The sequence below is a fragment of the Epargyreus clarus genome, unplaced genomic scaffold, assembly GCF_041222505.1.
Source record: "Epargyreus clarus isolate Ecla_fem2 unplaced genomic scaffold, WU_Ecla_fem_2.2 ptg000003l, whole genome shotgun sequence".
In the NCBI taxonomy this organism is placed as follows: Eukaryota; Metazoa; Arthropoda; class Insecta; order Lepidoptera; family Hesperiidae; genus Epargyreus; species Epargyreus clarus.
The window spans coordinates 1,838,738-1,864,557 of NW_027332211.1; the positions used below are offsets into that span (position 1 = coordinate 1,838,738).

At 35.6% G+C, this 25,820-nt stretch overlaps 4 protein-coding genes across 4 annotated transcripts; 3 read left to right on the forward strand and 1 right to left on the reverse strand.

Annotated features, from left to right (window-relative positions):
- The first annotated feature begins 325 nt into the window (after window positions 1-325).
- Window positions 326-1,789, forward strand: LOC140749815 (protein POLR1D-like). The gene is made up of 2 exons (XM_073083011.1): window positions 326-563; window positions 1,525-1,789. The coding sequence occupies exons 1-2, from the start codon at window positions 496-498 to the stop codon at window positions 1,787-1,789; spliced, it is 333 nt and encodes a 110-aa protein (XP_072939112.1). The 5' UTR covers window positions 326-495.
- A 1-nt stretch (window position 1,790) lies between these two features.
- Window positions 1,791-5,644, forward strand: Zw10 (Zeste-white 10 kinetochore protein). Its single transcript, XM_073082967.1, has 5 exons — window positions 1,791-3,309; window positions 3,394-3,600; window positions 3,825-3,954; window positions 4,593-4,734; window positions 5,348-5,644. The coding sequence occupies exons 1-5, from the start codon at window positions 1,791-1,793 to the stop codon at window positions 5,561-5,563; spliced, it is 2,214 nt and encodes a 737-aa protein (XP_072939068.1). The 3' UTR covers window positions 5,564-5,644.
- A 434-nt stretch (window positions 5,645-6,078) lies between these two features.
- On the forward strand, window positions 6,079-9,340 carry LOC140749808 (RCC1-like G exchanging factor-like protein). Its single transcript, XM_073082983.1, has 7 exons — window positions 6,079-6,452; window positions 6,754-6,929; window positions 7,122-7,313; window positions 7,603-7,805; window positions 8,075-8,247; window positions 8,557-8,721; window positions 8,948-9,340. The coding sequence occupies exons 1-7, from the start codon at window positions 6,332-6,334 to the stop codon at window positions 9,283-9,285; spliced, it is 1,368 nt and encodes a 455-aa protein (XP_072939084.1). The 5' UTR covers window positions 6,079-6,331; the 3' UTR covers window positions 9,286-9,340.
- On the reverse strand, window positions 9,339-11,011 carry MED27 (mediator complex subunit 27). Its single transcript, XM_073082999.1, has one exon. It carries the CDS (start codon window positions 10,909-10,911, stop codon window positions 10,006-10,008), a length of 906 nt encoding a protein of 301 aa, XP_072939100.1. The 5' UTR covers window positions 10,912-11,011; the 3' UTR covers window positions 9,339-10,005.
- Between the last annotated feature and the right edge of the window lie 14,809 nt (window positions 11,012-25,820).

Consider the following 25,820-nt stretch of genomic DNA (forward strand, 5'->3'; position numbering starts at 1 on the left):
TTCATTTTTGATTTACTTGTTACTTATACTGGATTTTCATATTTATGTATATTTTTTTACTAACTCAAGGAATAAGATTGATGTAAGATACGATTTAATTGTTTTTTCCTTATTGAAATAAATTAAAACAGGCTTTAGTTTATTATAAAAAACAGGCTTAAGTACTTATCACCTTCCAAAATTCTATACAAAAACTAATATAAATACGTAAAGTAATAAAATACTTTAATAAAAGCAATAAAATAATAAAAGTAGGTCACTTTGAAAATAGTGTTTAATTTGAACGCACCTAAGTTAAAAACGAATGAATGAAGAGAAGCTGGCTGTATCGTATCGTATTGTGATAATGTTAAAAAATCGGAATATTGACGATTCACTTCACAGTGTAATATTGTTTTGCGTAGAGATGGAATTTCTCTAAAATGTGTAGATTATTTTAGTTATTACATTACGTTAATTTAAGCGCATAGTAGTTACAAAAAGTGTTATCAAACTATGACCGAAAAAGAAGATGCTACCAAAGAACCCGATAAAGAACCTTTAGACGATAAAGCCTTGGAAAAGTATGTGTATTTTAAAATATTTTTTATAATATCATGATTTATGTTAAATTACTGTTGGTGAAAGCCATGTATTTGTTGCATTTTTATTGTAATAATTATTGTTTACACCATCAAACTTTAGAACATTTACATATTTAATTATTTAAGCCTAAAAAATAAAACTAAACATAGATACTCAATAACTTGAATCAGATTATAATAAACAAAATTTTGGTAAAACTGTGCTTTATGACGCGTCGAATTTGATGTTGATTTTTGGGAGGTCATAGTAAGTTCCCCTGTGAAGGGGGAAATTAGGGGAAAATTAGGGGATGTACATGATATTGAAAGAAACCAACCTCCTCCATCTCACCCCTCATAAATACTCTATAAGCAAGTTCTGAAACAATTAAAACGGCAATTTAAACCTAGAATTTAAGTATACTAAGGTCGACGGAACCCCTGTTTGCGGGGTTCCTATTTCTGTATTTATTAAACCGTCTAACCAGAACCTAACCAACCAATTCTATTTAATTGACACAATTTATCCAATTAAAACACCAATTTAAACCTAGAATTTGAGTATACTAAGGTTGATGGAACCCTGCTTCCTGGGGTCCTATTTTTTGTATTGATTAAACCGTCTAACCAAAACCTAACTAACCAATCCTATTTAATTGACACAATTTATGCAATTAAAACATCAATTAAAACCTAGAATTTGATTACGCTAAGGTCGGTTACACTAAGGTTGTTTGGCCAAGCCTTAATAGACGCAGAATCGATGATGCAAAAAATCTAGTAAATGACAGTTGTATTAGCGTCTTATTAGCACATTTGTCGATTACGAATGATTATATTGACGTGATTCAATGCATTTTTAAAAATCTTTTCTCATATTGATAGTTTAACACAATGAATTTTAGATTCTAGATTTCGCCTGTTTAAATTTTGTTTACTTTATATTGGAAGTTTGTTCCAGATTAGCAGTGGATGAGCTTATTCAAGAGGCTGTCCAAGGTGCTATCAGAGCTGAACAACAAGGCCCATCAGGTTGGATCAAAGCTAAGCCACAACCCAAAACTAACAAACGATTCCTTGTCAACACATTACGTAACACTGTGAGCTCTAACAACTATCACAGTTCACGTAGTAGACAACATACCCACAGGAGTGAGTCACAGAAACACACAGAATACAAGGCGGTGCCTACCATTAAAAAAGATAAGTCCAAAAGAAAACACTAAAATGGCGTTGGCAGAGTTTGATATAGATAATATACTTGGTAGTATAGTAGATTCCAAAGACTCAGTGTGGCATCCCACTGAAAAAATACCACTAGTTATTAAAGCAATAGAACAAATTAAAGCAGACACAAGGTCTTATCTACAGTATATTAACTTTGATGTGCAATCTATGTTAAAAGAGACTGGTGAATTGTATGCTGAGAGCAAATCTCTTTTAGATGAAATGAGGGCGTGCAAAATAGAGATTGAACAAGAAACAATGGCAGACATTATTAAGTCTATTGAAAACCATGATCAGATTGCAAATGAATTGGAGTGCAATGGATTTGCTCTCGATATTGTTCTAGATATAATTCAGTATGGAAGGTACTTGAAAGAGTTTAATGATGCTAAAGATGCGCGCAGCTATACAAGATCAATTACAGCTATTTATGAATTACTACAGTTTCTAGAATCACCAGCCGAGGGAATCGGCGAATTGGATGTATATTACAACACACAAAAAACTGCACAAGAAACTTTTGATGCCTTACTTGTTGAACTTAACCAAGAATGGAAACAAATGTTAGCATACGAGAAAAGTACTGGGACGCGCAAATCTGCTGTTACCATATCACTTCCACTGGAGCAATCTTCTATAGTTGTTGATGTTTTAGAAGCCCTAGATAAGAGCAAGAGATTAGAAGAAAAGGTGTCACATTTTGCCAAATTTATTTTAGAAGAAGTGTTGAAAAAGATAATTCATGACGACTGTGAGGTGGTTTTGATTACGGATAGGGAAATTAACATTAATGTGACTTACAAACGTGAATTCAAGCCCGAATTTGAAGTTGTTATGTCGAATTTGAGGAAATTTTTTAGTTTTATTTCAAAGAGACTAAATGTTAAGTTTAGTGGTGATTGTAATCTTTTGTCAATGATAGGTCGAATAATAAGTAATGAGTTTTGTGAGGACTTAGTAGATAATTGTTTTAAAGACACTGTGCCACACAATTTGAATGATCTCCAGAACTATGATTCTGTGACTTCTCAAATAGCTGATTTTCAGCATTTTCTTGTCAAGACAAATTTCTTTCCGGATGACAACAGTTTCTCAATACTGCACTATGTGAATGACATGGATGTTTTATTCGCGGATCGTTCTAGTGAGCACTTCTTGGAGACTGCTCGTACTATAATGTTGAAGGACTTGAGCGTCACGATGTCGATAGGAGTCGAAAAAATTCCAGAACATGATGCATCAGATATTGACGTGTCTGATATTGAAAATGCGACAGAAGCTCTGGAAGTGTTGGAGAAGACTATCCCTAACAGTCTATTTTACTTTCCGCGGTGTATGATATCGAAATCGGCGCAAGAACTGTTGGACCTTGTGTATGTGGTGATGGAACAAGCAGTGCAGTGCTCTGACGCGGTGTGTAAGAAGCTCTACTGCACAGTGCGGTTGATCTTTGAACTGTACGATGCGGTCGTACCTTATCACCATGAAAACTTTCTACAAACAATCCCACAATATGTTGGTTCGTGCACATTACTTTGTTTACAACTAAATTATTTATATACCATTTTGTTAACTTATAATTAAAGTTGGGCTTCCTTTTCAGCTCTATTCCACAACAATTGTATGTACCTGGCGCACAATTTGCTTACCCTGGGGGACAAGTGGCTGAACCTAATGGGAGTGCCTGAGGTGGACTATGCCATCGGATTTGTGGATCTGGTTCAAAAGATGAGGGAACTCGGGTATAAGCATCTGACTATACATATGCAACAACAGAGAAAGCAGATTCTAGATAATATTCGGTCATCAGGTAAGGGTTGTGACCTTTAGTTACTCATAACAAAATCTCAATTTACTTAATATTACTGAAACGTCACCTTACTATAGCCATGAGGTATCAAAGAGGAGACATCTAATTACGAACCTTCAAGTTAATTGTAATGTATTAAGAAATGTTATATTATAGCATATGGTAAGCATGGAATTCTGAGATGTATTGTTATGTACTAAGATATTTTTATCTTCTTTTTTCAGACCTAAATTGCATTGATGTGAAGGATGTTTTGAGTGAAAACGCTGAAGCAGCAGTGCGACAGTGCCTGAGACAGTTGCAATTGCTAAAGAATGTATGGATTGGAGTTTTTCCTGGTAACGTTTTTACACGGTAAGTCATTATTGTATAAGTAATATTGAATTTATCATTTCTAGTTCCTAAAACTGACTTTCTGCACTAATATATACAATTATTTTTTTTCACTAGAGTATTCAGTCTCATAAATAAAATTATTCCAGCTGACTCCTTGATAAATGGCAAAGACATTAAAAAGGCTACGGAGAACATAGCATTTATAAAACCCTATTTGGCGGCTAAGTGGAGAATCTACACATTAAAATAATAGTACATTACGATACGCGTGGCCAAAGTAGCCTATTTTTGCACGGCGTGTCACAAGTATCGTATACTATTTTATAGCTCGTGTGACATAAACCCGCTTATACTTGTGAAGTAATATGAAAAAATATGATAATTATTTTGAAACTTATAAATGATTGAAACTAAAAATAATGAATTAAAAAAACAATAAAAATGTGACACAACCAAAACCATTGAAATTTGATATTTTTTGATATGTTTATTTTTTAAAACTGTGAGGGTAGTGTATTAATATTTGTACGGTGTAAAAATCGGTTACTTTGGACACAGAAATGCGTGGCGTAAATGCGGGTTTAGGTCACAGAGTGCTATAAAATTATTTTACCTTTGTTTCTGTCATATAAAAATTAAAACTATTGTGTTTCCAGGTTAATGGCAACACTGGTGAACATGTTCATTGACGAGCTCATACACCGAGTGTGCACTGTGGAGGACATTTCGATGGAGATGGCGACACAGCTCACTGACATGTACTCACTTGTCGTACAGAAGGCTCCTCAGCTGTTCTTGGTAAGCCACTTGTATATTGTAGATTCGTGCTTTCACCGTTTAATTTAATGCTAATTGGTCTTGTTCCCCATGGACATCAGTAATCAAGTTTGTACAGAACAGGAGCTCTACCTAAAGCCGATGCTATTTTATTTTTTCGTAAATCGTGTTTTCTTGTGTTATTATGTTGGCATGCACTTAATTATGCTGTATGTACAATGTTAACTTCATACATACTACAACAGGCCACCTTATGTAAATAATTATTAACATATCTGGAGGCACGGCAGTGCCTCCGCCAAGTCGAGCCAAAAAACAAAAAAAAAGCGGCACGTCCGTACCATTCTTTTCTCGAAGCAATTCGGGTCATTTTTTGATAGACATTTGCAACATGTTTATCGAGATGTATACCATGTGTTTTCAAATGATTTCCATGGGAGGTAGTTTCACATTTAACACATTGCTTGCTTTTAACAAGGTTGCATGTGGTGAGAGTGTGAAAGACATTGTTACTTTATAAAAACTACTAAACAAAATAAAATTCTGTTCTCTATTCCACAAAAAAGAACTTTATGATTAGATTGCATTTATGTAGGAAAATATTTCTCGTGTTAATTACTTTTTATTATTCTAGGATCCAACCGACGTCGAAACGCATGTCAAATCTTGGATAAAGTTGCAAGAACTAATCTTTGTCCTGAAGGGGTCGCTCAAGGACATAGAGCACCACTGGAATGATGGCAATGGCCCTCTCGCTGTCCACTTTAACACGGAAGAGCTCAGAAGCCTAGTCAAGGCACTGTTCCAGAATACGCAGTTTCGAGCTAATCTACTATCCAAGATTAAGTAGTTCTTATTTTGTGTTCAGTGTCTGTATTAGATCTTAATTATTATTTTATTCATATTATTAATATATTTCTTGTGAAAGTCATGTGTTTTTTTTTGTATGAAAATAATTGTTATAGTATCCCCGTGTATGTAATGAAGTTTTATGCCTGCTGCATGCAGAATGAAATTATTTATTAGGTAACATATTATAACTTTGTAATTTCACGATGTTACGAGGTATATCTTAGTTCAAAGCAAGAGTAGGTTGTAAGGGTGAAATATTTTTACTGCAATCTGCTTGATTATCCTGAGCAATAAGATATAAGGGTATACAAGGGAGTAACATATTTACCAGAAAATATTACAGGTATTCACAGTTTTGTTTAGATCTTACGTTTGAATTTTTGCTAAAGGTAAATGTCCAAGGTCAGTTTATATGAATTAGTACATTCTTGGAGGAATACCGGAATAACAAGCATTGATCAGCTGTGCTAATAAATGACAATGTCAAAATTGACAATTGTTATGTCATGTACTGTCAAGTGCCAGAAGTTGATTCAAAATTTGTTGCAATTTTATTTCAATAATTCATTTCAAAAGTTTACATATATTATAGGTTTGCAATTAATGTGTTATATTTGTAAAGTTGCTTAAAATTATATAGAATTTTTGTGTAAATTGAGAATTATGTTCTAATTTATCGAAATTAATATGTTGCAAGGCAGTATATAACCCCAAAATTTTAGTAGGTCCTAATTTATTGAAACTGCTATGAACATACTTGAATAACATGAATACGATTAAAGTGTTTTTGAAACAGCGAGGACTCAGTTTGCCTTTAGTAGCTTTTAATCGTACTGCGACCACTAAAAAGAAAATACATGATCCAAATGAAGAAGAACAACTACCAAGTAAGTTACCTTAATGAAAAATTTTGCTGCAGTCATACTAAAAAGAGACCATCTACTTAAAAAGAGGCCATATGTAGCCAGACGAGCCTTATAGAATATTGTATTTAAGCACAACTTACACTTGTGTATGTGCTGTTTTTATCTAAATTTTACATGTTAAAGAATTATATTTCTATATTATACTTACAACTAATCTGAAATTCTTTCCTCTGCTCAACGCATCTGCATGTGTAACAAAGTTTTGTATTACGTAAATATTTCATAGAATTAGTTATGGTGATGTTTCATCTTTAATTTCCAGTATTTCAATATCCTGTAAGCAAGAGTTCAGATCGGCGTGTCTATGTATGGGGCTTAGCAGAAACGGGAGCTCTGGGCATCCACATGCCCAGGGGCAAGAAGGGCAATAAGAAATACAGGAATAACTTCAGTCTAGTTTGGCATCCCATGAGATCTAGCTTCTGCGAGAGATTTGATGTAAGTAACAAGTATTTTATTTTCATCAGAAGTTTTGCGCTGTTCAAAAATAGTTGTAATGAGCTGCTATCCCTCTTTCCTTGCAATATAATGGCAGGGGTTTTGGAGAAAGACTTACATATAAAACAGAAGTAATGACTAAAATATATAATTGATTGCAGCCAAACCACTATAAATGTTACATAATTCCAGGTAACCAACATAGCGTGTGGTTACGGCTTCACTGTGGCCTCGGTGAAGGCAGATGAACAACACAAGGTGTTTGGAACTGGTATCAACACAGACTCACAGATTGGTTACCATGCTCCTCGTATTGGTCATCCACTTGAGATGCTAGTTAGTCCAGCACCAATCTATATTCCATATAAGTCTTTGGAAAGTAAGGTGAGATCTTTAATATTACTATGTTTAATAATACTAGTAAAGTTCTTTTTTTTTAATGTTTACATTTTGCCCATCCATAAATATTAAAATAATTTGATGTAAATAAGAATATCTTTTAAACAAATTACTTTTGCTTGTACTATAATAGCCTCTGATCACTAAAATGTGTACCGTAAATAAACAGAGTAATGATAAGAGACATTATGTTTGGAAAAGCGATCCTGATTAAGTCAAAGATCACAGTTATTTATTGAGAAGTTTCTTTTATGTATATGTTTTACGATTTTAGATTAAGAAATTAGCAGCAGGACGTGCACACACACTCATACTAACAGACAATGAGGGGGTATACTCACTTGGTAACAATGCTTACGGTCAGTGTGGCAGGAAGATAAACGCTAATGAGGACTACAAAGGCAGCATGGCATCTCACAACATCAAGAGGCTGGGAAAGGAGAACATCATTGACATTTGTTGTGGACAGGATCATAGGTGACCGAGTTTTAACTGTAATTTTACATATTGTTTTCTATAAAAATATTATATCACTTAAATGAAACTCGTAAATTTTTTAAACATAATATTTATTGTAGGATTATAGAGTAGGAATCACGTACCAACAGTGATGTAGTCTAAAATTATGTGTGTATACTTAAGTATGTTTTTGGTTTATACATTATATAGAAGTATGGATTGAAAATGTATATGTAGTTACTTAATATTAAGCAGCCTTACATATTTAAATAATAAAACATTTTCAGTTTGTTTATAACAGAATCTGGCAAGGTGTATGCGTGTGGCTGGGGAGCTGATGGACAAACGGGGCTTGGTTCATACGAGAACCAGGGTGTACCGGCCCCAGTTAAAGGGGATGTCACTAGCGAGAAGATTGTAAAGGTGGCCTCTAGTGTTGACTGTGTACTGGCTTTGAATGGTAACTAGTTTTATATGAATAAATAATTCTGTAAAGAGCATGTCGCGTAGAGGAGAGATCGCGCGGGGTCGATGACTTCCATTTGCAGTTTCATATGAAACACAGGAGCATTATACTCTAAGTTGGCGTCAATCAGTTGTTTATAAAAAAATCAGTTATTTCAGACATGATGGATTTAGTTGTCTTTTGTAAATGCTAGTGTAATTTTTCTTAGCCATATATTAAGCTGAAGCCATATATTACTGGTACCTTAAACAAGAAAAGTGCATCCCAGGATATCATTTACAAATTCGCTCAATGTATTTACAGATAATGGAGAGCTTTTCGGCTGGGGTAACTCAGAGTATGGGCAAGTGCCGATGGCGACCAAGCAAGACCAGGTCAACATGTCATATTCCCTTCTCAACTTCACCAGAGGGTTGGGGAAGATTGTCGACGTCGCCTCTGGTGGATCCTTCTGCTTAATTACTAATGGTAATTGTTTTATAATATGATTGCAAAAAAAGTATTTATTTTTACTACTTATTTTTATACATTACACATTAATTTCAAATCTTAATGCAATAAAGATGATTTTGTTTCCTGTAAATTTTACATCAATGTAATCATTTATATTCACAGGGCTATTTACATTTGTTTGATGAAGGAGTTATTTTTAAACATTAAAAATTTTATTGGTACAACATATGTTTATTTACAGAACATGGTGATGTATTTGTTTGGGGCTTTGGTCTTCTGGGGCTAGGACCAAACGTCCAGCACATGACAAAGCCGAAACTAATACCCCCAGCACTATTTGGTAGAAACGAGTTCAACCCCGAAGGCATGGTGACGAAGGTGGCCTGTGGGGTTGGTCACCTGGCAGCCATCACAAACACTGGAGACTTATACATGTGGGGCAGGAACAGGCAAGGCTGTTTAGGTCTAGGCCACATTAAAGACCAACATTTCCCACTAAAAGTGTCTGTTGGTGCTCATGTCTTGGATGTCAGTTGTGGTGTTGATCACACTATGGCCATGTGCAAACCTTTTATGTAGTTATTGTATTGTTATGTTTCTGTTAAGACTGTAATAAATTTAAGTTCTAGATAAATGTGGTTTTTATTTCTAAATTCATTTGTTAATATGTAATAATATTAATTATGTACAAGATTAAATGGATAATCATCATTTTAAACTTTCATAAATGACTTGAAAATGCAGGATGTTATGTATGAAGACTGAACACTTATATACTATTTGTAACTATTTTTACACATTATATACGAGTATTTATACAATGTTTTAATGGAATATGAAAAATACATTGATACACTTGTATAGTTGAGATATGGTACACTTGTATTTATAAAAAAATTGGCAGACAAAGTTATAATAATGGGCATCTTTGTGTGTGATTAAAATTACATATTATTGAAGTAAGCTGTACTGTACCCATGCCCATACCTAGCGATAGGATAATTGTGGGTCGACTATGAAGTACACATTATTATTTAGACGCACAATGATGAGTCTACCAAATTTCTGGTTAAACATAATATATAACATAACATTATGGTATCCATTATCCAACGTCTTTAGTTATAGATGATTGATGACATAAATATCATATACAATTACAAGTAGTCTATATACACTTAATTCACTACACTTCTCAAGTTCACTGAGTACATGACCACTTGGATATTGAAGAGGAAAGCGAGACATAGACTTTACAGGAACCTATGTCTCCAGCTTTCCCCTTCAATACCACAAAGACTATTGTTTACACTCATCGTGAAAGGGTTCAAGGGTGCGGAAGTCACGCCACGCGGGCGGCAGCAGCGACGTGTGGTGCAGGTGGCAGCCACATCGCTTGCAGGGCTCACTGAAGAGGTTCACATAGCTATGGAGCCACGTCATAAATGATCGTACAGCTAGCTCAGGTAGTGTTGGAGAATAGAAATGGAGCATCGCTGCATGGGCATTTTCAGTCACTTTTCGAAACACTTTATGGCGTGACTCCACCCACAAGTCCAACGACTCGCCATAGCCCTTTACCATGACCCACTCCATAAGCAAGCCCTTGAACGCAACTATTGCTTTCAGGACGTGACTGAGATTGATCTGTACGACTGCATTGCTGGCAAATGGTCGAGAAATAGATATTTTCATATCGTTGTACGATCTATCGATGTTGTTTATAACGTTATCGACTTGTACTGGTGCGACGTTGTGGTTGCTTTGCAACTTGCCGCGGCGTTTCGTGCTACCAGAATTTATATACGACCGTTTTAAAGAATTCTGGCTTAGTAGCGAATGTGCGAAGGAGCTGTACTCGTGTATCTTGTCCGTCCACTTGTAACTGTTTACTAATTGTGTGTACAACGCTTGTCGTTCTTGCGTCGTTTCTTGGCTGAGGAACGTTGTGTTTCCGAGGTTAAATGGCGCAGTGGGTATCGGTAAGGCATTCACAGTCTGCTCCAAGTCTCGAAGGTTAATATTCACGTTGTTTAAGAGCTCTTGGAGTTCCAAAAGGAACTTGTCTTTGCCATCCTCGCCGTGGTCAGGACGCAAACCATTTGCGAGCGTTTCGAAGACATGGCTCACGCTACAACGCAAGGTTCGCAGTGAACTCAGCGCTGAATTCAACTGCTCAACGTTAACGTTAATCGGTTGGTTCATTTTGTAATTTAGCACATTCGACTTTAGGGAAGAAAAATGTTTGTAAGTATAGCGGCGCCCTTTTCAGTTTTTCACAAACGTAATTAACTAACGTCAAAAATATTTGTCTTTGTCAATTTTGGCATGACATTTAATGAATTTCATTGCCATAACAACATGATTTACTTATAACTATTACATATAGAGTTTCTTTTTATTATTTTGTTCAGGTATATGATTAGTTTATTCCATGCACTATAAATTGTATTAAAATTCTATTATTATCATTTCTCATAAAGTGATTAACGTATATTTTTTAAGACTTGGCGGAGTGTCTATGGTATGTCATTTAAGAGTTAGAGGCCGCCTTAACCGCCAAATATATTGTGAAATATTGAGAATTGTGCAATATTATTGACCGTTTAGTGTTAATATTGAAAATTGCGCAAAGATTGAACGAAAGTTTCATCGAGTTTAATTTTTATTGCACCATATTTTTTTAATGCATATATTTTTATAATGCAATGCATCAAACAATCAATGTTTTTAAATTAAAAATAGGTCCTGTACAAAACACTTTTGAATGTTAATACATCTTTCGCCACTTCTCAAGGTGTTTTGTTATGGAGAGAACCTTACTCAATCTCCGACTGAACACGAAAACATTGTGCAATTCATATTATTGTGCAATATAATTGCTCGTTTGGGGTTAGAGCGCCTGTCAATCTTATTGTACATTAGAAAGTAACGTACAATGTTATTGTAGGTCTAGGGGCAGCCTTACTTGTCCCTGTAGTTCCGGGACCAGAATAGGGCTACGGTATCCTCTGCCTGTCGTAAGAGGCGTCTAAAAGAGGGCTTCCGGGGTTGCGGACGGCAAGAGTGGGAGCTCGAACCGCCCGGCTAGCAATCCCGGGATGGACGGCGGTATGTGTGGTCGCATACCGTCGTGAACACCAGATGGTGTGGTGAGTTTCAAGCTCACCGACGGGGCAACGCGCCAAGTGGACTCCGGTTGCGTTCCGTTGGAGATCCCGGAGTCCTCTACGCAGCGCCGAGGACGGCCACCGGGGGGGTTTTAATGCGGTAAGAATCCCACATACGAGTAACCCCGTGACGCTCCCACGGCATAGGGTACCTTTTGAAGGTTTCCCCTTCGTCAACAACAAAAAAAAAGGGGCAGCCTTACTATTAGATAATACTGCCCTTTGTTTGTTTCATTCTCGATTCACTCTAATTGCATAGATTAGTAAAGATACTTCGCCGCCTTGAAATTGAATGAAGCCACATACGGCTTATTAGTAAGTTCTTTTTTTGAATACTTGACAAATAAAAACATTTAAGAGAAAATTTACGAATAAATAACTAATACTGCGTAATTTACATAATAAATAAATAATTATTTCAAATATTTTAGGGACATTTTAGCACGGAGACGTAGCAAAACTTTTTTACGCAACTATTTCAATTGTCAAAACTGGGTACATTTTCTTTTTAGGAGTGAGTAATCTTTACTAATCTAAGTCTAATTGGAAAACTAAATATGGAAAGCAAGTGAATATTAACAGTTCTAGTTGGAACTTTAAAATCAATTATTTTTCATATCTTACTTACATAACTTTAAAACGTACGTAGTTCTAGTTATATTATAATACATAATAGGCAAACACTAATAAAATTGTGTAAACAGTTGTATGAAATTTATTTTCGTAGTAATGTGAAAATCAAACAAAACAGGGGAGATCTATGTATATCGTGACCTTTCTTGACTGTTTTGTGTAACTTTATGAACTATAAATAAAGCCTTGTGTTTGTTTTGAATGGCCTTAAAATAGGCACTGAAACGTTATAATGTTCCAAAATAGAAATAGAGCAAAATATTTCCTAAAATCGGGTAGGACCAACATTCAAATGCATTTAAAGCCTACAAGTATTTTATCCTGTTAGACAATCGCTTGTATAGGTAATGGAGTCATGACATTTGCGTTTATGGTGCGTGGTTATCTATAATGGGATTGGTTAATGCGTTTGTTTCTCACCCGGGCCATTACAAGAATTACGCGCCGTTTGTATTGTGCAGTCAGATAAGTGTTATTGTACTGAAATGTTAGCACTTCAATTCGAATAGAAAATACACAGGGTACAGGCACCGTAGAAATATGGAGTCCATATGTGAACTGTGGTACAGGGTAGGTAACTATTTATTCTTACTTATTTTGTACACTCTTTATATAATTTTAAGCTTGTACAATATACATGTCTGTCTACGAGTGTATATACAGGGTGTCCCGTAAGTACCACGACAAACTTTAAGAGAACATAGGTGAGGGTCTGACCTCTCTGGAGAAAAAAAATTACCTTAGTAAAAGTGTCACCGTTTTTGCACTATCAATTGTTTTAGATTTTTTGAGAAATTCAGCCCTCTTCATCTTCTTTCGTTAACTGCGTGTACAAATTTGGTGATGCAGTGTTTATTTTTTCTGTTAAATACTATCAGATAGTTGGTCTATCATATTGAAATGTAAATTGGTTAAAAGATGTAAAGGAACCATGAAAAAAATAGGGATATTTTTAGATTTTAATTTTTTTACTATTTTTCCCTCAACTTGACTCGTCGCGGTGAAAAAAAAAACGTACTGGAATATAAGTGTACGTTGCGCCAAAAAATATGTCCAGTTAATAGAGATTTCAAAAAGGTAACACACTTACTATTTAAAGTTGAAAAAAAAAAGTTAAGGCCGTTTTTGCATGAAAGGGACTGAAACCAACTAAAACGTAATGATCGAGTTTTTATTTAAATTACGGTTCCTACCGACTCACAACGTGTCAGGCAGTACTAAATCACATTATTACCTAGTTACACACTTAAAAATATCATTCTTCATTTGTAAAAAAACAATTTAGTAACTAACTAGCAAACAAAGCAGGTGCATGGTTCATTTCTTAGTAAATTCCTTGAATTTGGGCTAAATTGGTAAGAAATCTACCATCCATATCCTGGCTCCATCATCAGATCTATTCCAAGATGTCAAATTATGGTATTGTCATTCAAATTACATACATGTACGAAGTTTTACTTCGAAGCGACAGTTCAAAGTAGGTAGAAATTTATTTAATAAATTGTAATACTTTGTTTGCTAGTTAGTTACTAAATTGTTTTTTTACAAATGAAGAATGATATTTTTAAGTGTGTAACTAGGTAATAATGTGATTTAGTACTGCCTGACACGTTGTGAGTCGGTAGAAACCGTAATTTAAATAAAAACTCGATCATTACGTTTTAGTTGGTTTCAGTCCCTTTCATGCAAAAACGGCCTTAACTTTTTTTTTTCAACTTTAAATAGTAAGTGTGGTACCTTTTTGAAATCTCTATTAACTGGACATATTTTTTGGCGCAACGTACACTTATATTCCAGTACGTTTTTTTTTCACCGCGACGAGTCAAAGTTGAGGGAAAAATAGTAAAAAAATTAAAATCTATAAATATCCCTATTTTTTCATGGTTCCTTTACATATTTTAAACAATTTACATTTCAATATGATAGACCAACTATCTGATAGTATTTAACAGAAAAAATAAACACTGCATCACCAAATTTGTACACGCAGTTAACGAAAGAAGATGAAGAGGGCTGAATTTCTCAAAAAATCTAAAACAATTGATAGTGCAAAAACGGTGACACTTTTACTAAGGTAATTTTTTTTCCCCAGAGAGGTCAGACCCTCACCTATGTTCTCTCCAAGTTTGTCGTGGTACTTACGGGACACCCTGTATATGTGGTAAACTTATGATTCTTGTCTTAGGTCCCAACAGAAGTATTAATAGACAATTGTATCTGATCTCATATCGATTAGAAAGTGGAAGAGGATGAATTGCTGTTCTCGAGGACTAAGTTGGTATGCGTTTTCATAAGTTTATCTGTCTTTAGATATACTTTAAATTAGACTAAGTACCGGTGCGCTTAACACCACACTCGAACGACAAAGGGTCCTTTGACCTAACTTCATTGCTTATTTATCTATTAAATGAATGAGAAGACTGTTTGATTACTTGGCTTCTCAGTTCTGCGTAGGTGCCACAGGGAAGTCAATTTGCATACCAACTATTATAAATTTAAATGTATGAATATTTAGGATGTATTCGTATTGATGTGAGCGGAATTTCTTAATTTATACTAGTCCTTAATTTATACTATGGAAATGTTACATTTGACATGCGATTATTGTCAGAGTACGCAATTTTATTTTTTGGATGTCAAGGGGGTGGGCCAGAGGGCGGTGGTGTAAACTTAAATCCTAATTATAGTCGTCGCAAGTCTTATCCCTCAGCCGCCAATTTGTACTGACGAATATATATGTTGACAATTATATGTATATGTGCCTATCCTGTGAAATACAGAGGCGTAAAATAACTTTTTCTACGGGCGTAACGTATCAACATATTTTGCAAATTAAGTTAAATGCAAAAAAAATACTTCATTAAATGTGTCATCTGAAAATCACCGACCTGCTTAAAATAGATTTATTCGAATAGACAAGTACTTTGGAATTTTAAAATGATTTCATCTGACGGAAGATTCATACAAGAGGTAGATTCCTTGTTTCTTTTCTTCCTTCCCCGAGCGCCGTGGTTCGTAATTTACAGAAGAAAGAATTTGCATTGCACTCGAAGCGGTGAATTCGAGAGTTGCTCTCACACTCGGCTGCATAATTCCTTATTCCAATATGCATGAATAAGAAGGTTCCTTAATGGTAACAATTTGATAATAGTTTCTTTAAAGTAGTAAGAATAACAGGTCCAATGTTGTATTTTATAACGACTGAAGTAGCAAGAATGCATGCAGGTTATCTGACGGGAAGTGGACTCTGCTGCCCATGGATATCCGTAATCAGCTTAGGTCTTACGCCTGTTGGTAATCAATGTTATCCAATTTTTGCCTACCAGAGGTCGAATTTTGGCAATTTAGATAGGCAAAAATTGTCAAAGTTTATATTAATAATTTCGCTATAATTTGCATTTTTTATGCTTGCGACGGGTAGTTTTCGTGTATACCCATATATAGCTATAGTTCTTCAATATTTTTCTATGAAGCCTGTATGACCACTTTCAACAAGTTATACAAGTAGTTACAGTAATAGTTATATAAGTACGTTACTAGCGAAGAACAATATAAACGTACGTACAAAGGGCGACTAACATTATGCCCTTATCCAGTGCACAGCCACCCTTTGATTAACGGACGGGGTGGGAACTATTTGCGGTTTGACGCCCGGCGGTGTCATGTCGCTGGGAACGGAACTTTCTAACCTTCGTAGTGGCCGGTTACACGGTATATGGAAATTAGATTAGTAGAGAGATGATACTTATGTTACACGAATTAAGGATGTTACCGATATCAATTTACGGATCTGGATGCGGATATATGAAAAATATTCTATCAGTTTTGAATATTAAAACGGTTACGGATATAATATATCGATAGGTTCGGACAGGATTAGTTAGGCATTACATTTTTAGATAATTGTAAAAGTGAAGAAAATACAAATAGGTAATGATATGATTTAATTTACAAATAAATGCTCACGACGATTGTAAATGTGACTTCGACCGCATCCAAAAGTTTTCGGTTATGGTTTCGGATACATTTTTATTTCGAATACCCTACAGTTCCGTTACGGAGCCTCATAACAACCATGACATAGTTTAAGGTCGTCTATCCTGTCATCCCCACTGTTGGGCTCGTGGCCACTTTGGTCAGAGGTTCTGAAAGTTTTATCAAGCTGTTAGCAATATAGCATCAGTAACATAATCGAGGCGTAGTGGGGTTCATGACGTACCTAACAGTCTAAATTACTAACTAATTTAAATTTTGATAACTTCTTCGTAAGTTTTAGGAAAATTTCGTTAGTATATAGTTATATAAGATGGTCCATTATACAAAAAGGGTTTATAGGTTTACATTCTCTTCTGTGTACTGTATAAATTATATTATTATTATTTACAAGACAAGAAAATTATAAAGTTTTTGTTTTCAATAAGGTTTTTCTCACCATTATAAAAAGTTAAAATGATAGATACATAGATACTGGTTTGTAAATTATTTTGGACATTTTTCGGTTTTACGAAAATGAAATAATTATTGTAATAGTAGTAATAATAAGTTATCATCTCTTTAAGATTTATTTTAACACTTTTTACCTACTCATTTCGTAACGCCGTATTATACAATCTAGCTTTTTACTTTCACGGCCAGACATAATGGTTCCATTTAGCATACGTCCCGCCAACAAGCTGTCAGGGATCGAGCTAGAGCACAGATTATACAGCATTTAGAATCAATGAGCGCAAACATTAAGGCCCATCTGGCGGCCATTTTGCATGTAAATGGTGTTTAGACGTCATCGCTAATAGGCTGAGCTATTACCCCTCACTTCCGACTTCACAGCGTACCACACGGCTTTATTGCTATTGTCTGCGGTCTGCTACTGATATATGTCTTTCATTAATATTTAAAGTATAGGCGTGGTAAGGGGGATACAAGGGGCGCGAAGGTACAGTGACCACTTACCATCAAGTGTACTGAGTTCTCGTATATGTTTAAACAACTATCAAAGTATTTCTTTGAAATGGAGTAGAATAAAGTGGTCATAAGTGGTCATCAGTGGTCACAATTATGTCACTATTTGTGATTGTCATTTGTTATTATTAGTTAATGTGTCTTTGTTTTCTCATATCGGTAATTGTTGTTAGCGTCAAGATAAAATATAAGTAAGCGAAGAACACAGGATTACATCAGATATTACGTACATTTCTTCCCATAATGTGGAATTGTGTACATTTCACAATATCCTACGACGACATGAGTAGGATTTGTGCCGTAAAAGGATATACTTAAAAACTACTTGTATATTAAACCAGCTACATCGTTCATTTGAATTTAAAGAAATGAGGACATTTATCTGTTTAAATTGTGACATTTTTTTTAGACTTTGATGTTCATGCAATTTTTAAACAAATATTTCACCACCACGCAGGTGGATATAAAATGAAGCCTATATCAAGGCTTAAACTATCCCTATACCCATCAATAGGTATGTATTTCCCGGATCTTGAAATGCATTAGAAATAATGAATCATTGCCAATTTTCCAAATGCCAATACAATTTCTAATTTGGATAGGCAACATTTTCTCGCTACCTACTTTTATACTGGAAGGTGTCGAACAAGTATGTCAACCTTACACACACCTTTAAAGCCACATTACAAGAGTGGGTAATAACTGTTATTAGGCAGAAATAGATGCGGTGGTGCGTCAAACAAAGAAAATGTCATCAGTTTCTAACAATACCTTATCGGATAGTGTAGTAACGGCTTTAGTTAGAGGCACACAATCGGCCACCGCAAGCCGGTACCGATATTGGGGGTTCAATGCAACGATTCCACCGTAGCTTCTGACTGTTTGAACAAACTGTTACTTGTTTAGGATCCGCCCGATAACATAATTTCGGCGGTTTCAATATTGGAGTATTGACCTCAGCTGTTATTGCCACCGGGCGCGGAATTGTGGAAATTAATATCTTTGTGTGTATCTGGTTGGATGGAAATGTTGATAGGTAAATACGAGTGTGTGTTACATAATGTGGGTGTGTTTTAAGTACAAACATTGTTCATGATGTAAGAACCCTTTATTTATGTATCAAATACATTAGCAATTCTTATAGTATTTATGTAAGTGGTCAGGTCATTGTCACCCAAGGACATTTGTAATCAATCTAAACAGGATTGAGGTCCTATACGAAGTTGGTCATACATACATATATACGTTTCTTCTTTTGATGGCTAATTTTAAATGTTGTAAAACACCCCTGTTATAAAACAGAGATTTGTGTGGTGATCAGCCAACTTTCTTTCAGCTTAGAGTACCATTCTAAAATTTACATTATAAAAGTGCTTACAATACTTACAATATGTTTTAATAGTTATGCATAAATAGCAATAAGGAACATCAGCTAGTGCTCTCCTAAGAATTTATCATATATTGTAGTGAATGTTATTGTAATGTTCATGTGTAGGGATGATTTATGTGTGAAGGGTTATAGGCACTCGGGATAAGAGGGGATTAGGGCGTCCGCTTACCAAAGCGAGTAATGCCACACATATACGAGCTTATCCAACAGATAAGCATAATGTGTACAAACACAAAGATAGTAACAAGATGTACAAATACACATTTGGTAGAGCCCAAACTATACTTTCATTTAAAGGAAGAAACAAAAAAAGAAAGTTGTTTATTCGATGAGACGTACCAAATAAAATTAATCAAATTATAATCTATCTAACTTAATTTAACGTAAATTCATGACTCAGAAAGATGTATATGTGTCTTACTATATTTCGTATAATACATGTTTATGCCTCCATATTGTTTCAAAGATATATTTTTTGAAATTTCCCCATGATAAAATGCTAATTGGCGCTTCAAATGTGGAATTTTGCCTAGTGTGCTCATCTTATAATAACCTGAATTGTTACAGTAATTACAGATAGTATATTGGGATAAACGTTGGTATTGGGATAGATTTCGGTATAACATTACTACGAATAGAGTTCTACGAAACGCTACGGAATTGCTACGAGCTTCTACGTCGAAAATACGCTAGGAATCTTATGTGTACGAAAAGTAATTTCAGAAAATTATGACCACTATTGGTGTATTGGGCATGAGTTATACATCCGGGATTCCGTGGGTCAAGTGTAGGTTGATATGAATAATACGTCCGCAAGGGTTTTAGTTCTATTTGTGATTGATTACAGTTCACTCATTACCGTCAGGTAAATTCATTTATATTACTTTACATTAGAATAAAAAACTTTGGCGTTATATTTTTGTTTTTCTAAAACTGGTATATTACAAAGCATAAAACCAATGCCGTGGCAATATTTATTTTAAGGCATTACAATGAATAATACCTAATTATCTCCCCTACTAATTTCGCTTAAATAAAATCCATCAATGAAATGGCCTTGTCGAGTGAGATTTTATTAAAAGCTAGATTTAACCTCCCCCAACCAATTACAAGAAAGTTGGCGAAATATTTTCTCGTTAGAGGCCATTGAGATAAAATTACTTTGAAGAAAGAACGCCAAGACGGAGGCGGCGCAATTAGCTTACGAATATTTGAATTCCTGTCGTATTAAAATAATTTTAATATTATTGCTATTATTGCTACATAAAGGATTAAAACATTAACTTTAAGAAAGCTTTGAAGTAAAATTTTCTGTATATTTTTGATGATGCTACTGACTTCTTAGTTTAAATGAATGTGTATATTTTTTCTTATTAAATATTTTTGATCCTTTCTACATTACTTTACTTTTTTATTCGTTATTTGAGAATAAGAACATCATTAAAGCTAACATTGTAAGACTTAGTTGGTGTATTTATTGCGAAGCTTTCGCAAGTTGTTGGTCAATTATTACGAAGCTTTCTACGTGATAAGGGTTTTAACGAGCGCTATAAGTTTCGGACGGTAGTTTTCCACTTTTTGTTTGTTCCTTGCAAATGAATATTAATGACTCGCCGAGCAAGATATTACCACAAAATTATTAAAATTTTATTCAACGACGAATCATTTCGCAATAAAACGGTTTGTAAGTAGATTGTACAGATTTAAACGTGAATGCCTACAGTTCAGTTGGAACTAAGTGGGTATGTACGAATGTTTGTTTACGAAATGTGGTATACGTACATTAACGACTCAGTTTGTAACTGTTGGGTTGATGAATGAACACCCACGGCCACATGAGATGGACATTGATTAATATTATATAGAGGGCGGATCGCAGCCCGGCGCGAGGGCCGTCAAGGGCGCATAAAGATTACAACAAGTCGGCGAGCGGCTTCCCGGCCGAGGCTGCAACGACCTTGGGGCCGCTGGCCCACTTCCCGCGCCCTTCCGACGACGCCTATTAAGAATTTCCTCATTTGCGTCTACACGACTCTCGGCTCATACAATGGGTAATCAGCTAAGCACGGAGTTCGGAGGATTTTTTGAGGGGCAGGGCTCAGGTCGGAGCCGCGCACCTGAAGGCTGCGCAGGCGGGCGGGCGGGCGCGGGGAGGGGGCGCGTGGGGGCAGGAGGCGGCGGGCGCGCCCAGTCCCGCGCCGAGCGCCGCTCGTGCCGGCCGCCGTTTGCTCGATCAGGCCGCATGAGCGCGCCGGCGTGCTAGCGCAGCGTGCGCGGGTGTGGTATGCCCGCGCGTCGCCGCCATGGCCCCCGTGCTGGTGGCCTTGGCGCTGCTCGCCCTGATCCCCGGTGAGTGCCGTCCTCGTGACCGGCGCAACAGGCGTCAGCCGCGCCCCCACGTTTGTTTATCAATCGATCCTATTGTGATCTGAGGTGTTGTGAGAGTGCTCGTGGTAGGCTTCTCGGTATGGAAGGTGTCGGAGAGCGTCCACACCTTTAGATGACGGTAAGGTATCCGGAGCGGCCGCCCGGGACGCCGAGCGCACTTCGTACTGGTAAAACGAATCGAGCAGAAAGAGGGTAGCACTAAAAGAAAAATGAGTAGTACACTTTTCTTTCCACAGAAAAATTAAAGGACTTAGGATGTCGTTATCATTGTCTTCGGCTTATGCGCCGTAGAGTACGGCTTTACGTGTTATGAGCCCATTTACTTCGATGGTTACCGTATGCGTTTTATCGCACTTCCATTTTCGTTCATATCCTTAAAATTACGAGGAAAATTGTTAAAATAAAAAGGAGATAGAAAATAATACAAAAAGCGCAATAAACCCAAAAACACGTATCTCTCATAAAATCTGTACGTAATTCCAGGTAAAAGGATTTGCGTTCTAAAACTGAATCATTCGCTCAGAGAGGTAACTGATAGAGCTTCGGTTTTATGGCTCTCCTCCCGGGAATACCTGGTATACTTGCTCGTAACGTTAATTTCAAACCCCTTATAAATTCAATTACGTCCGTTAAATTACACGTGTTCGTATTTTGCGAACGAAATTGCGAGTAGAATTGTTTTCACCTGATAATGTTCTTTCTTGTACATAGCCAATATACCAAGCTCATAAAAGAGTTACAAATTTACTTTTATCCGACCTGAGAGTCATAAGTTTTGATACGCATAAATGTGTCTGGAACAATAAAAAGTTGTACCATTTATGTCCCAAACACTCAGAGATGTATTCGAAAAGTGGAAATTGTAATCCTTTGATCTTGGTTCTTGACTTTGCAAAACGAAAAAGTTTCTATTCTGATCTTATCAAGATATATAACGTTTTATAGACTCTCGAAGAACTTTAATAGAGCACATTAGACTGTTTTACGAGCAAACGTGAAATTAAGATCGCAATGGACCCCGTTAGAAACTTTTACTATTTTATAAATTTCGCGATATGCTGTATTATTTCTTTTACTTATTTTTCACAGCATTGCCCATTTCAATTTTGTTCACTTCTTTATTGAAAATAGAAAATTGCTTTCAATTTTAGAAAATAATATTTGGCTTTAAGTATTACGCTTTGAAGGCGTTTATTTTTTCCATTTGAAATTACTTTTACGAACGTTTTACGTCTATTATATGGACCTAGTTTACTGATGAAATCTGTTTCGCAAATGTATTTGAACTAGACACTTTCTGAAGTAGGGATTCAACAAATTTAATAATGGTTTTCAACATCTAAATGAATCTATCGAATTAAATTATTATATCCATATAATGTCGTGATAATATGCTATTTACTATGATGTACGTCTATTGTGTATTTAAAACGTTTTGACAGTGACATATACTAATTCTTATTACTAGTCTATCATTTCTAAGTAAATTATAGTAAGTACATTGATAGTAGGTATAATAAAGTGAAAATCCAAAACTAAGCATTCCTCAAAGCGAAATCGCCCCTATTACTCACACACACGCCCACCATAAACACGTTCACACACAAACAAGTCTTCATTACGAGGATGAACGACATGACTGTTCGAGGCGAAGACGGCAATAAACTTGGGAATAACGGAGCATTTATGATGAATCAGGGGCACAGATAAAATCTATATATTAATCACGTTTGTCTAAGTAATCAGCAGCCTTTGTTTGCGCGAACAAAGGCTTTCGTCTATTTCGCAAAACAAAGAACGTGACAGTGGGTACATTATCAGCGGCTGTCACGTGAAGCATGAAATGTTACGAGTGATTATGATGCGTGATGTAATCGTCATTTGATAAGAATTGTCATGACATATTGCACGGTGATCTAAGTGATAATTATAATTTTCGCACTGTCGGTTCCCTACTTAGTTCCATTATACCAGTAGGATCTCCACTTAGACGATGGTGCCACCTTTCTTGATAAAATGGTTATGTGAGATATTACTTATTCTAACTAGAAATTTAATCATATTTTCTTTCAATTTTCATAAAAATATGAAACATTATATTTTATAATGAGATAGATACGAATTGCTTCTACTATAGGATATTTGGGTAAACATAGACCATGTATCTGAAATATCTGCTACAAATCATTTTCAGGTCTCACTTTAATTTCATTCGTCAGTTTCGTTTAGTAGTCCAATTTCGACCTTAATAATAGTTAATATAAAAAAATTTTGGTGATACTAATACCTACCAAATATAAAAAGAAAATATTGGATGCCAATTAAAACAGAAAAGGTACTAAACAGTTTTGTCTTTACCTACTTATAGTACCGACTCACAAAGCCTAAGGAACCTCGGACAATCGTCACCAAAACAGTCCTCACGAATTTCACACAATGCCATTCAAATACTAAGTTTTCTTAACAAGATTTATCGTCTCTGTACCTTCACCACGTGGACTGGGTATCTATCATTTTCGTTCCATTAGCGTCCGATCCGTGCTCAAGACACCCAGCCATTACTTCCACGCAACTACATCGAACTACTCCATCGGCGATGCTATTTATCACCCTCGCCTGTTGTAAATTGTCTCAAGCACTTAAAGGAAAGGAATAAAACGGGGCTGACAGTTCTCGTGACATTATTATTTGTTGAAGATGTTTAATAAGGTTCATTTTAATGTTTATAAAGAAGATGTTAACGTAGGAGGTATGAGGAGTACTTCTCAATAATTTGGTATCGTAGTAGAAAATAGTCTAAACTCTTTTCATATTGAGAAGTAATTCGCGCTCTTAAGATGACGATATTTACCTTTTTTTGCTTCATAGCAGGAGTGTGTTATTGCTGAATTCTGGGCTAAACTGCTGAAGAGTTTTCAATGTAGTTTTCAGTAGTAACACATTAGCTCTAAATTCAGCCTAAATTCCGTGACACATGTTTATGAGTTATGTAGTTATTGCATCAGGTTATTGCCAGTTTGCTACGGTTAGTTATAAGACGACAGATCACTTAAGAGGCTGGATTACGCTCTCTTACATTCCACTATGCGACAGGACAAATACCGAGTCTTAAAAGAAACATAAAGCGACGTTGAATAAAAATGAAACGCTGAAAACAGAAAATATTACAATAGACAGCCACTTGTAATGGTAGTTGAATACGAAATAAATCGCAAACAGAGCGAAGCAAGGTGACAAAGAAAATGTTAATAAGATCAAACAAAGAGCTCGCAGCGAAACAATTGGCGGAGCGCAAAATTGACAAAGCAAGTGAGGGATCTGTTTTAATATCCGCAACTAGGAGATTGAACTACTTGAGGTTTTTATGTGAATGATGCAAACGTGCAATCGATTTGATATTAACTTGTCAATGTCGTTTAAGAGCATTCGTGATTCACTCGAAAAACTCCAAATAAATGAGATTGTCTTTAGACTAATCACAGGTGCGTTGGTATTCAAAGGTTTACATTTACATGTGTAGGGACACCATGAAATACATCCCCTCAATACATGTATTATGTATGTATTTAAAATCTCGCGATGATTCATCTACAGTGTAACGATATGCATCAATCGTAAAACTAAGCAAATCTGTGTATTTTATCTATTAGTAGAAACAGATTATCACGAAAGTGATACAGAGCGTTCTAATGAGTTGATATCAGGTAGTCATAGCTTTAATTCTTAGTAAGTAGTATGAAAAAAGCACTTAATGTACGTATCGTTTACCTACATGTCCTTCAATATGAATGTAAATTAACAAACTTACCAAAATTGCCTTTATATTCCGTAACAACTTAATTTAGCGATCAACTTACCGTTTAACTGTAGCTTCGACGGTTTAGAATTCGAAGAGCAAAAGAAAAAATAGAAACAATAGATTGGCTTTTCTGTGACATCGTGAGTGCCCTAGAGCGCGAGTCTAGTGAGAGCTCGAGTCGAGAGCATTCAAGTTGTGATGCTTCATCGAAAGGCGAGACACGTGTCGAGTATTTGTTGATGCTCGACAAACAGTGGCACTTTGTTCTGTGACGTGAACGCGTTCACAGAAGTGCAAATCCTATTAGGGATTTTAACGTTTGTTTTGTATTTCTAACGTTGCGAGAGAAGGCAGATGCTAAATTACTTTTGTTATACGTGTGTCATTAATTACTTTTAGTATTTGATTTTAAGTATATAATTAACATTTAATTTTACATTAAATGATTTTTTCGTGATTATGTTAAAACAACTAAAATCGATTTATTGGCCACCATAGTTTTGATAACTACCATGAATTCAATGAAAAGATTCTTCATTTTGAATCCGTTTCGAAAGTCGCATAAAGGAATATTTATTGTAGGTACTTATGAATTGATATGTAATCCTTTAAAATCAACCCAAATCGGTAACATTGATTTCGAATAGTGTATGTAGGATAGCTAATATATTTCTAATCTATCTTTTTAAAATTGAATACATATCTTATTACTCATGATTCGAATTTTCGGCAATAATAAGTATAATTATAATGCCGGTAGTAATTCGTAATTTGA

What these genes read in the sequence shown, in the direction of transcription:
- MED27 (XM_073082999.1), bottom strand. Translation starts at nt 10,911, where the DNA reads ATGAACCAACCGATTAACGTTAACGTTGAGCAGTTGAATTCAGCGCTG.
- LOC140749808 (XM_073082983.1), top strand. Translation starts at nt 6,332, where the DNA reads ATGAATACGATTAAAGTGTTTTTGAAACAGCGAGGACTCAGTTTGCCT. An exon ending in TGTTGTGGACAGGATCATAG is followed by an intron (nt 7,806 to 8,074) that starts GTGACCGAGTTT and finishes AAACATTTTCAG; the next exon opens with TTTGTTTATAACAGAATCTG. An exon ending in CTGTGTACTGGCTTTGAATG is followed by an intron (nt 8,248 to 8,556) that starts GTAACTAGTTTT and finishes ATGTATTTACAG; the next exon opens with ATAATGGAGAGCTTTTCGGC.
- LOC140749815 (XM_073083011.1), top strand. Translation starts at nt 496, where the DNA reads ATGACCGAAAAAGAAGATGCTACCAAAGAACCCGATAAAGAACCTTTA. An exon ending in GACGATAAAGCCTTGGAAAA is followed by an intron (nt 564 to 1,524) that starts GTATGTGTATTT and finishes AGTTTGTTCCAG; the next exon opens with ATTAGCAGTGGATGAGCTTA.
- Zw10 (XM_073082967.1), top strand. Translation starts at nt 1,791, where the DNA reads ATGGCGTTGGCAGAGTTTGATATAGATAATATACTTGGTAGTATAGTA. An exon ending in AGATAATATTCGGTCATCAG is followed by an intron (nt 3,601 to 3,824) that starts GTAAGGGTTGTG and finishes TTCTTTTTTCAG; the next exon opens with ACCTAAATTGCATTGATGTG. An exon ending in CCTGGTAACGTTTTTACACG is followed by an intron (nt 3,955 to 4,592) that starts GTAAGTCATTAT and finishes TTGTGTTTCCAG; the next exon opens with GTTAATGGCAACACTGGTGA.